Here is a 13,113-nt window from a genome sequence, read left to right as displayed (position 1 = left end):
AATTAAAGATAAGCGATGTAATGGAATAGTTGGATTAGTTTAATGAGTTTATGCTATTAATTTTGTCTAATACCATATAACCAGACTTTCCATTTGTCTATCCTTCAGATCTAGTTGATTATATTTTTCAATCCTTCTCAGAAAGGATTTATTGGAATTATATATAAAAGATTATTGAAATTACACCCAGTACTTTACAATAAGATTAAAAAGGATCTATGGGACAAGATTCTAAAACTGGTGAATACATCTTCAATATGTGCCCAACATTCATTAATCCAATTCAAAGTGGTGCATCGTGTTCACATATCTAAAGATAAGATGGATTGTATCTTTTCTAATATTAACCCCACTTGTGATAGATACAAATCTGATATTGCTATATTGACACCTATGTTTTGGTCTTGTCCATCCTTAGAAAGCTTTTGGAAATAAATTTTTTATATCTTTTCAACTGTATTTCAGGTGGAGCTATGACTCAAGCCAATAACTGCTCTTTTTGGGGTTATTGAAACAGACATAGGGAGTTTTTCTTTACCTGAGCAACGGTTATGGCTTTTTCTACATTGTTGGCTAGAAGAGCCATCTTATTCAAATGGAAAGACTCTAGACTTCCAAAAGTGTTTCAATGGTTCTCTCATATTATGTTCTATTTGAAAGTTCAGAAAAAAAATGAGATATCATGTATTTGATTCATCGGTGAAATTTTAAGATTCATGGCAACCTTTTTTATGTCTTACTTTCATTTGATGAAAATGTTTATAACGTGATTAGATGTACTCACTTTTCCAGATGAGATTTGTTTTTTTGATTCAGGGTATGAATCAAAAGTTACAAAATATATGTAACCCTCGGGATAAGCTGCTCAGATGGTTTTTTTTGTTAGTTTTCTTTTTTTTTCCAATGTAGTAGGTTAGGTGGGGAATATTTTTGATGTCTTTTCTGTTTTCATCCTGTGCAGTGAAGGGGGGACCGGGTTTATACTGTTTGAAGTTTTATCTAGTGCAACACATATGTGATATCGTATTTTCAATTATGTTCTTTTTTCTTCATTGTACTCTGTTTATTATAAAAACCAATAAAAAAAGATTGAAAAAGAAAAATGTGGAGGCATAAAGAAATTACCCAAGATCCAAAACCACCTTTTCCATGGTTTGGATTTGGCAGTGTAGCCTCTGTATTTCTGTTCATGGAGCCTTCTGTAGATAGTAGTCATTGGCCATATGCATACCTGCCTTATAAAGAGTGTTTCTGATCTGTTGGACATACATTTGGAGATTTTCCATCATTATGATAAGAATTCTTCTGACTTCAGCTGTGGAGGTCTTCCTTGGAATACAAGTTCCTTTGCGATTACTGAGCTCACCAGTACACCCTTTCATCTTAATGATGTTCCAAATTGTTGATTTTGATAATCCTAAGGTTGGACGATGTCTCTTACTGTTTTACTTTTGTTTTTCAGTCTCATAATGGCTTCTTTGACTTTCATTGGCACAACTCTAGTCCTCAAGTTGAAAAATGGCAACTACAGACTCCAAAGGTGATCAAAAGCCTAGAATCAAGCTCAGCTCTCTTTTACATGCACCAATGAAGCAATTAAACATACATGAGTACTCCCAAACACCAATGAAGTCAAAAGTCCCAAACATTATGGTGCCCTGAAATGAGGGGATAATGTATAAAAAAATGCTATAATTTCTACATGGTCACACTAAAATGTATACAAATAATCTTGAATAAAAGCTGGAATGTGCAACTTAATTACGTGTGAATTATTTGATTATAAATTTAAAACTACGGGACACGGAAAATAAAGGAAAAAGGTGTCTTTATCTCAAACATTATGGAGACCAGATATGTTATTTTAAGATCCCCTCCCATTCTTCTGTATTCCGATGAGTTTAGTCTTATGGGACACAATTTCTCCTTCATCTCTGGAATCAAACTGGTCAATTTCCTCTGCACCACATCCAAAGCCAGTACACATTTTCTCAGGTAAGGAGACCCGAACTGCACGTAGTACTCCAGGTGTGGTCTCACCAGTACAGTTGAGGCAAAAGCTTCCTCCTCTTAAATTCACTCCTTCTAGCAATGGCCCACATTCATTTGCCTTCTTAATTACTTGTTATACCTGCAAACCAACCTTTTGCAATTCATGCACAAACACTCCCAAGTCCCTCTGGTCAACAGCATGTTATAATCTTACACCATTTAAATAATATTCTAATTTTCTATTTTCCTTCCAAAATAGATGAACTTCATTTACCTACAACATACTCCATCTGCCAGAGCCTAGCCCACTCACTTAACGTATCCATATCTCTCTGCAGACAATTTGCTTTTCCACTCAATTTAATGATATCAACAAACTTAGATACACTGCACTCAGTCCCCTTTTACAACTTGTACATGGTGAAAAGTTGCAGGCCCAGTTCTGTCCCTTGCAGCACTCTATTCACCATTGATTGCCAACCAGAGAAAAACAGCCAATTATCCTAACTCTTTGCCTTCTATTGGTTAACTAGTCCTCTATTCAAGCTAATACACAACCCCCAACTCCATGCATGATAAAAAAACTTTTTAGAAACTAAAATAAGCCTTTGAATTTGTTGATACTGTGGTTGCTACAATTATATAACAAAAACAACTTCCAGAAATGCTCACCAGGTCAGGTGACACAGGACATTTTGAATTCAGATAGCGTCAAGCAACAGATGGGAAATTCTAGAACTGAGATAATTATACCCCAATATTAAGGCCATGAAGTAAAATATAAATAGATCCACTTCCAACCCAAAGGAAAAACTGAAAACTCAACATTGTTACAAAATTAAGCAAGTAATTCACCACAATTATTTTTTTTACCTGAAATATAGCCCTGTGTTCTTCCACAACCTGTTCCTCCATTTCAACCATCTGAGACACTGCTTCATGGAAAGTAAACAGCTGAGGTGAAACTTCCTCTTCCTTGAAACAAGAAAAAACCCGAATAGCCATTAAAATTCAATCAAAGGTGTCTAGAAATTGTGGTTCATACCGATAAGCATGGCAATAAGCCACTGCAACTGAGACCAGGTCTGTTCAGGTTGGAGAAAGCTGCAGTGACATACACGGATGGAGTCAGGCTGACGGCATGTTTAGCATGACGCAATTACAGGGTCAGCGACTCAGGTTCGAATACAACTTTAAGGAGTTTGTACTATTTCCCCAGTAGCTCCAGTTTCCTTCCAACCTCCAAAAACATATGGGGTTGTAGGTTAATTGAGTGCAATTGAGGTTAATTGAGTTTCAGTAGCCAGAATTGGCTTCTACAGTGTTGTAAATAAAAAGGAGAATCAGGCTCATGGATCGAGTGTCTATTGAGTATGTGGGAATCACTGTGGCAGGGATGCAGAGAGAAAATGAATACAGGTATGCACCACTTAACATCTGTTCGGGCCACGTCCAACCGCATATATGTCCATGATCCCATAATTAGTTAGTTACCGCAAGTCCGCAGCAATTGAGAAAAAGCAATCGCTGGCTATAGGAAATTGTATACTATATTCCAAAACTGATCCAACTGCCCCGTTCTCTCTCCACAGCTCTGCATCAATCACCACACTGATCCCACTGCCTCACTCTCTCCCCACAGCCTCGTGTTGGTCCCCACACTGATTCCATATGGTGTTCGTACAGTCCACATTGCATAATGCCAAATTTCACAGAACGTATCGAGGATGTTTAGTGGTGCATACCTGTACATAGATCATTATGAAGGAAGAAGGCAAGAGATCCGAGAATGAAGGATGGCAGATCACCTGGAATATTGTGCATTGTTTGGTAACCCAGCTACAGGAAAGATATGAAACTGGAAAGATTCACAAGAATCTTACTTGGACTGGTGGGCTTGAATTATAAAGGAGGGAATGGTCATTTATTTAAATTTTAGAGATACAGCGTGGTAACAGTCCATTCAGACCTATGCCACCCCAATGCACCAGTTACACTACAAACCCCTTATGTTTTTGGGTGGTGGGAGGAAACCCATGCAGGTCACAGGGAAAAAATACAAACTCATTGCAGACAGTGCCGTATTGCTGGCATTGTAATAGGGTTGCGCTCACTGCTACAGTAATAGTGGTTACCAGTCTGCGCTAACTGTGGTCGCCCATGGATAAGCTGAGACTTGTCTCCCTGGAGCAATAGAGCCGAGAGAGAACCTCATTGAGGTTTATAAAATCATGAGGGGCATAAACAAGCCTAACATTGTCTTTTAACCAGGGTAGATCATTTAAAACTAGAGGGCATGATGAGGGGCAAGATTTAAAATGGAAGTTGAGGGGCACCTTTTTCCACATTAAAAAGTGGTGGTTTATGGAATAAACTGCCAGACGAAGTGATAGAGGCGGGTACAACTGTCATGTCCAAACAACATTCACCTGGATATGGGTTAAACACAGACAAATTAGACTCACATGGGTAGACACGTTGGGCCAAAAATGCCATTTCTGTGTTGTAAAACTATGAGAGAGTCAAGTCTCTCCCCCATCCCTAAGTGGAAATATTAAATACTAAACAGCAAAGGTTTAATTCAAGTGTTAAGAGCTTTAAAGGAGATTTGCAAGGGAGGTTTTCTTTTTTAAAGATGAAGAGTGTTAGGTGCCTGGAAACACACTGCCAAGGAAGATAGTAAGAGATACCTGATAGGCATTTATGCAGACACATGAATATGTAAACAATAGAGGATTACAGACCATATGCAGGTAGATGGGATTAGTTAGAAAGGCATCATGGTCTCCACAGAACAGTGGAACCTACCAAGTTCCTCCAACAGTTTATTTTTTGCTTTACTGTTCTATGTTCAAACAGGTACTGGTTATTATGTGTAATTTTTGGATGAGCTCAAGTTTATACGCAGTGAAGGTGGAAGATGAACAGGAGAGCTTTGGAATAATCATGAATATTATTAAAGTCATGGATGAGCCCAGCTGTCAAATAAGAAGTGGAAATCAGAAGTTTTAGTGAAGGGGGAAACCTGCATTTTGTTCAAGTAAAATACAACAAATTTTCAAACATTCTAAATCAGTCTCAATCAGTTATCACCACACAAGCTCCAAGGCATAACCTATTACATACTTACTCTAAACTGATCTCTCTCTCCTGGTATTAATTCACAATGCTACTTTATCTCATCCAGGAGATCAGGAACCCCTTAGGCTATTGATCTCTTCTACAACAAGGATAGCAGCTAAACACAATCTGCTGGAGGAACTCAGAAGGTCAAGGAGCATTAGTGGGAATAAAAAGGATTTGTTAACATTTCTGTTTGAAACCCTGTTGTGGTTTATTGAGATTGAGGATGTAAAGAAGAGAAGCTAATGTAGATGACATAGTGGAAGGGGTTGGACAAAAGCCCCACATGGGATTGGTGAACCATGTAGATGGGAGATATAAGAAATGAAGTAGATTGGCAATACCAGAGAAAGGGAAGTATACGCAAGGAAAACTATAGGGCCAGGTGGAGGAAGATGAATCATAGAACATAAAATGGGTAATTAGAAGTTGCTGGTACTGGAATCTTACACAAAAGGTGACAATCATGGTAAAAAGAGCGACCAGATGGAACTGACACTCGTGGGGTGGGGCAAGGGGAAAGAGCGCAGAAGAATCTAGTGGGGAGATAGAGGTGGAGCTGGGTAGAACAGGGGACCAGAAAAAAAAGGCGGGTGGGAGGGGGAAAGAAAGGGGAACAGCATAAGTGGTACAGAAAAATAGAGGGGACATAACCTGAAATTAGAAAATTGGACTGTAAACTGTCCAGGCAGAATATGAGGTATTCTTCTCCTGGGGCGGAATGGTTGGCGTAGCGTTTAATGCAACACCATTACAGCGCCAGCAATCGGGGTTCAAATCCCATGCTATCTGTAAGGAGCTTGCACGTTCTCCCCGTGTCTGCATGGGTTTTCCTCGGGGGCTCTGTTTCCTCCCAATGTTCAAAATTGGTGGCACAAACTCATGAGATGAAATGGCCTGTTACTGTGCTGTATGTCTAATTTTTTAAATTAAATTTAAATATTAAAATATATATTTCAAAAAATGATGTGGGTCCCCACTTTGGTAGTGGAGAATACTCAGGTCAGACAGTTTGATATGGGAAGAGGAACTGAAATGTCATGCAATCAGGAGCTCAGGGTAGCCATTGCAGACAGAGTCTGCAATTGGTCAATCTTTTTTCAGGAGGTATGCCATTTCAACCCTCCCTCCAAATCCTAGCAGCTGTTGGACAAAAGTAGGTTGTAGAGCAATGTATTCAGTTTATTTGTTCTCCCAAAAATGTTAAAGTTTTTTTTTCAAAATAGCATTTGAGAAAAAGAGTAACATTTCCACTAGCAAGATGCACAAATGTGCTGAAGAAACTCAGCATCCACAAGAAGTAAAGGGTAACCAATGTGTAGTTGTAAATGCTCTTTTCATTAATCCTAAAAAGAATTTATATTCACAGCAGAGTGGCAGATTACAAACACATTTAAGCACAGAAATTTTTCAAAAGGGAACGTGCCATTAGAAATCAGTCTCTCCTGAGTGATACATGGCAAGTTCATATTAAACAGTACTGAATTTTTATTTTACTGATTTTAATTATTAAGACTATGTATAAACAAACATCACTTATACATGGTTATCAAATTAGGAAAACATCTCATATTATTACCATTGTAAACACTGAAACACTGTAGTGGCCAGTAAAATGACAAAAAATGTTTAAAAAGGAAACTCACATTTTGTTCACAAAGCAGTTTCAGATCATCTCGTTGAGGAGAACTTCCAAGTCCCCATTGTGCTTCTAGTGCATCAAGCTGACTTGGTACAAGGATATTAGCCCGCCCTTCTGGACCATTTTGATCCACAACTAACTCTTTCACTCTAGATCCAAAAATAGATGAGGGAAAAGGAGGAAAGAATATTAGCATCGTTCATCTTTTGGGATAATTTCTCCATCTCATAGACTTCAAATTTATGTTAATTATAGTCTTTCAACTAATGTCCTGATAAAATTTAAAAATTTAGGTTGTACTATTTGAAGGTGTACCATGTATAAAATTGCCTTGATTTATCAAATAAAGAATATGCACTTCATTCACATAAAAATATGAGCTTTTAGGTATTCCTTGAGATGAGAGAAAAATAATTAGGGAATATCACTCACATTGCATAATGTTGTTCAAGGGATCTTTGAATATTAAATGTCAAATAACTAGCATTATCCTTTTCCTAATGGAGGCCAAATTTATCCATGCTTTAATCTACCATCAAAATTTATTCTGATAAAAAGTCTTATGTCTACTTCCTGTTCTGAACTTAAATTGTTACAGCCCTTTATTTTAGTTGAATAAAATAAGTGTTGTGTCGAGCTGTCTATTAAGGTTGCCACCTCAAGTCAGATTGCCTCCCATTTGTGAAAATGCTGTGATAAATTACATTCTTCCTTTCGACACACATCTGGCTGTACTGTACTTCAAGAATGAAGTCAGTTTGATGTACATGTTTGTTATAAATCTTTTAATTATCATTGTGTCTGTAATCTCATTTTGAAAACTGCTTCCTTCTGGTAACCTCAGCCTGCTTCCCAATTTGTCCTTCAAGTAGGTTTTCAGTTGGTGGTATGCAAACATTGTACCGTGAGTTATACCATATTTGTCCTTCATTTGCTCAAAAGATAATAATTTATTTCCCGAAAAACAATTTTCTATTCTTTTGATCCCTTTTCTCTCCCATTCTCTAAAGGAAAGGTTATCTATTGTGAAAGGGATTAGTTGATTTTGCATCAATATTAGTTTTGGTAGTTGATAATTTGTTTTATTCCTTTCTACGTGAATCTTCTTCCAAATGTTGAGCAGATGGTGCAGTGCTGGTGAATTCCTATGTTGCCCCAGCTTTCATCCCACTTATATAGTATATGTTCAGGTACCTTCTCCCCTATTTTATCTAGCTCTAATCTGCTCCAATCTGGTTTTTCCCTTGTTTGATAAAAATCTGATGAGGAAACAAGCTGTAAACCCAAACAAAAATGAGAACAAGATCTAAACATAAAGATAAAGAATGAAACATGGGAAAAGCTATGCTCCGGAACTATGAGAAATACAATAAACACGAGGTTATGCATGAGACAATATAATTGGTTACACAGGCTATACACCACGCCCCAAAAGTTAAATAAATGGGACCCAACAGTATCAGACAGATGTTTTCGCTGTAAGAAGGAAATGGGAACAACAGTACATGCAATTTGGGCATGTGAGAAAGTGGAAAAGTTTTGGGAAGATCTAAACCAGATATTAAATAAAGTCACAAAAAGCAACATACAAAAAAATCCAGAGATCTTTCTTCTAAGAAATATAAGAAGTAAAGAACTTGGACTCGATTTGGATGGAGCACAAAAAAGATTTATTATGATAGCCTTAGCTGTAGCAAAAAAATGTATTATGTCAACCTGGAAATTAGAAGATAGCCTGAAAATACAGCAGTGGTACATAGAAATGAATAAATGTATTCCATTGGAAAAAAATAACATATAATTTAAGAAATAACATCAGAGTATTTGAACAAATTTCGGAACCGTACATGGAACACAACAGAGAAGTCCTACCGCGGACCTCCACCACCTAAAATGGCAGAAGGAGAAGACGACGAAATGAACTGACCCAGTATGTAAAAGTAGATGACACAAATTTCTTTTTTATTTTCATTGTGTGATGAGATTGTTTAATGGGTTTAATGTATTATATATGTTGAACATTGAATGGGTGGGGAGGGGGGGTGAAGGAGGGAGGGAAGGGAGGGGGGGTGAAGGAGGGAGGGAAGGGAGGGGGGAAAAGGGGAGAAAATGACACTGTGTATATTCAAGAGGGAAATGTTTGTGTGTATTTTGATCAGTATGGTTCATAATGTGAAAATTAATTTTTTTTTAAAAAGAATGAAGTCAGTATGCATCAATGGCTTGCCTCCCCACTTCACCCCCTCACCTATCTAACTGTACTGTACTTCAAGAATGAAGTCAGTATGTATCAATGGCTTGCCTCCACACCCATCTAGCTGTACTGTACTTCAAGATGAAGTCAGTATGTATCAATGGCTTGCCTCCCCACTTCACCCCCTCACCCATCTAGCTGTACTGCATTTCAAGAATGAAGTCAGTATGTATCAATGGCTTGCCTCCCCACTTCACCCCCTCACCCATCTAGCTGTACTGTACTTCAAGAATGAAGTCAGTATGTATCAATGGCTTGCCTCCCCCCCCCCTCACCCCTTTTGCCTCAGTCATCAAAAGATCTTGCACTAGTACAAGGCGTAAATCTTGCATTTGGCCCCTGATTTGACTAAACTTATAGAGATAGACAAAATTGTTACGTGCTCATGGGTTATCTACTTAAGAGTATATTTTACATTCTTGCAAACCTAAAAGAAAGAGTAACATCTCAATTGGGTTAAAACATTAGCCATGAAAGACCTGAATGTCGACATTATTGATTCCAAGAGGGAAAAATAAAGTGAGTCAAAATAAAAAATCATTCCAAGCCTCTTCTAATTTTGCTTTCCATGATGACTCTCATCAACATAAATATTAAATATGAGACATTAAGTTCGAGAACTGGAGAACAAGAAGTACATTTAAAAATTGCAACCTAGTTTGTTAATTTTACATAACCTGGTTGCAGTAAGAATTGTTAGGAACATTCAGGGACCTGAATTCTTGAAATTTAATTTACCGATTCTGCAAGCAATTAGGAAAATAAATCATCTAAATAATTTTATTGGAATAGAATTTGAGTTTAAAGAACACTGCAATTAAACAGTGCCCTAGAACATTGCTCTTCTGGTTACTCAATTGAAGGAACACGCTTTAGTTTTACCTTATGCTAATGAATGCATGTAATAGAAGAAATAGCACCACAAAGATCAAAGAGAATGATATCTGGGATGGATCACGGCGGTACTGAGCAAAATGGATGATTTCAAGAGTGAAATGAAAAGAATTTTTTTTCATGGAGGATAGTAAATCTTTGGAATTCTCTGTCCAAGTGCCCTGTGGAGGTTCAGTTGCTGAGTATATTCAAGAACAGAAATCAATAGATTTTTAAAAATTTCAATAGATCCAAGGTAAAGAGAATTAGTTCAGGAAAATAGTGCTGAGGCCAAAGATCAGCCATTATTTTAGTAAACATAGAACGTCAAAGCACCAAAGCATCTGCTTATATTCTTTGCTTTCTTATATATCAGTTTTAAAGCGAAATATTTGCCATTTCATTCCACATTATTCAATTTTGAAAATAAATATAAACGATGGTAATTAAAATGATAGGACTTTTAACTGAGATCAAAATTAATATTTTAGATTGAACAAAATTCATCAAGGAACCAATGGGAATAGGTTTGTTACTGGTTTGATTAACTGGTGAATACAAATGCGCAGAAACTTTATAAGCATTGTCCTTAACATAAAGCAAAAAATACATTTTCATATATTCTGTTTGTATAGTTTTATCAATATAGCAATGCACACATTTCTGGTCTATTTTAGCATTTCTATCACCTTAATGTTCATCTATGCACACACCAATTATTTTGATAAAATACAAAGCTGTGAGAAGTGCATTACAACCATACAAAAACATTCATTCAAAACTGCAACAAATAATGGCGGGGGGAGGGGGGGTAGAGAAACAGGAAGAAAAAGTATTTCATAAACATTTAGTCAAAAAAACCAAGGCAAGTTTGGAACAATTGATGTTTTAAGTGATCCAGTAAAAAATAGAAAGGCTGTATGGGGGTGTAGGGAAAGGAGGTTGGAAGGTGAGAGGAGAAGGAAATAGAACTGATGGAAATATATAGACCTGGTAGGTGAAGGAGGGAAGTCATCATAGTCGAGGTAGGTAGGAGAGAGGTCAGTACGGCTCCCACCTCCTTGTTGAAAGGGAATATTCGAGGGACTTATTCCAAACTCCTTTACTCTGCAGTATTAGGCAAACGTGTGAACAAAGAGGAAGGAGGAAAACTCAGTCAGGAAAGAGCAATAGTTACAATTTGAATGACAGATTAACTGCAGAATAATACTGCATTTTAAGTTAAGGATTAATATTTCTGTGGAGTTTTCTTTTCAATTTTAATTAAAATCTGCAATAATCATTTGAGCCATTAAACTGTTCTGAACATTCCAAAAAGTCACAATTTAACAACAAACTGCCTAAGAATTCCCTGACATTCACTTGACCCATGTACAATAAAAACACTAATAGAAATTAAATATTTTATCAAGATTTCAATGGGGTCCTGAAAGGGAGTGGAATTACAGATGAATAGAGGAAAGCAAGCTGTCTCTCTTTAGTCAAAATGGGCACCAGAGGTAAGCCACATAATTACAGGCCCAAGAGTCAAACATCAGTGGGAAGAATAATATTGGAGGGAAAAATGTTGGGTCAGGGTTAATCTTCTCCTGGAGAGGCAGGAAATAATTAAAGATAGTCGGCCTAGCCTTGTGAAGGGAGGGGGAATCCTCTGTGACCAATTGGATTAAATTTCTGTCATTTTTGTGATTAGAAGCCTGTGACCAATGGTATACCACAGGGATCAGGGCTGGGACCCTTATAGTTTGTATATAAAGATTTAGGTCTGAATGCAAGAGGTACAATTAGTAAAGTGTGGAAGAGTTTAGGGCAGTGGTTTTCAACCTTTTTCTTTCCACTCACATACCACTTTGCCATAGGTGTTCTGTGATTAGTAAGGGATTGCTTAAGGTGGAATGTGGGTGGAAATAAAAAGGTTGAAAACCACGTTTTAATCATACCTAATTGATTCGTTATGCACAGTTTCATAACTCCAAAGGAAATGGGGCAATGCCCATTTTTCTCAAGCAAAATATTTCAGTAACAATTGGGTCTAGAGCAGTAATTTTCACAGAGCACCGATGGCATAGGGATTACTTAAAGTGGTATGTGAGTGGAAAGAAAAAGGTTGAGAACCACTGCTTTAGGGTGATATTGATCAGCTGATCAATGAACATTGGTCAAGTCACAGTTGCAGTGCTCTGTGCAGTTCTTGTCACCACACTACAGGAAGGGTGTGATTATACCAGAGGGTTGCAGTGAAGAATCACCAAATGTCAGGTGTCAGAAGTAGGTAATCAAAACCAGAATTTGTGAGGGTGCTGAGGCCAAGAAGGGCTCCCGAAGGGCCCTGGGTACTAATGGCTTCCTCATCATGGCAATTTGGGCTCAGGTTGCCATTGGTTTGGACTGAACTAGAGTCTAGTACAGCTGCAGAGGTCGCAGGAGCATTTGCAGGTGAATCCACAGACATTCTTTTGCTTTTTTTTCTCTGATTGTAATGGGAACCTGGTAATGGTAATGCTGAATCTTTGTCTGTATTATTGTATTTGTTTTATTACATTACAATAAATAGTATCTGATCTGATATCCCCTGGGATTGAGCCTTTCTATTGTGAGCAGAGAATGGAGAGAGTGAGTTTGGAGTAGATGAGATTGAGAAGAAGGGGACGTGGAAAAGCTATATAGACAATGAGCTGAGTTGTCTAAAGTTAGAGGGTACAGATTAAAGAGGTTCATAGAGGATCTAAAAAATATTTTCATCCAGAGAATAGTTGGAACCTAAACTGGACTACCTGAGGGGTAAATGGAAGCAGAGACTTCCTTAACATTTCAGAAGTATTCAGATTTAAATTGCCATTGTATAGTATGCTATAATGGAGGGGAACAAGAAAATATGGAGATGCTGGAGAGAATTTCTTCAGGGTCAGCATTCTTCAAAGAGACTTCACAGTGAAGCAACCAAAGGAAGTAAACAAGGTAATCTATTGAAAATTCATTTGACTGCTTCACTGTGAGGTCTCTTCTCAAGGGATGCCTAACCTGATCCTATCTATGTCATCCTATCTTCAAAGGGAATACTGATTCCTATTATCCCAGCTGCTCTTCCAGCATCTAGAGAATGCTATAGACAGATATTGAGATGTAGCTAAAAGCTAAATCACAGTAGCATTTTTGACCAGTAGAGACAAAGAACTATGAGAAGAATCATATATAGACACTGATTATGTAGACTTTATTTGAGTGATAA

The 13,113-nt window shown here is 37.5% G+C and overlaps 1 protein-coding gene across 5 annotated transcripts in view; it reads right to left on the bottom strand.

Moving 5' to 3' along the window:
• The window catches only part of kif2a (kinesin family member 2a), a 142,560-nt gene that overhangs the window by 12,241 nt on the left and 117,206 nt on the right, over positions 1 to 13,113 (bottom strand). For 3 of the 5 annotated variants that reach the window (XM_069924479.1, XM_069924481.1, XM_069924480.1), the window contains 3 exons: positions 10,875 to 10,991; positions 6,762 to 6,906; positions 2,866 to 2,967 (listed from right to left, as the gene is read on the bottom strand). In XM_069924479.1, coding sequence (XP_069780580.1) covers positions 2,866 to 2,967; positions 6,762 to 6,906; positions 10,875 to 10,991 — 364 coding nt within the window. The remainder of the gene's footprint in view (positions 1 to 2,865; positions 2,968 to 6,761; positions 6,907 to 10,874; positions 10,992 to 13,113) is intronic. The other 2 variants (XM_069924484.1, XM_069924482.1) reach the window with 1 other exon arrangement.

Source organism: Narcine bancroftii, chromosome 3, assembly GCF_036971445.1.
Source record: "Narcine bancroftii isolate sNarBan1 chromosome 3, sNarBan1.hap1, whole genome shotgun sequence".
NCBI classification, from domain to species: Eukaryota; Metazoa; Chordata; class Chondrichthyes; order Torpediniformes; family Narcinidae; genus Narcine; species Narcine bancroftii.
This window is presented reverse-complemented; position numbering and strand designations above follow the sequence as displayed.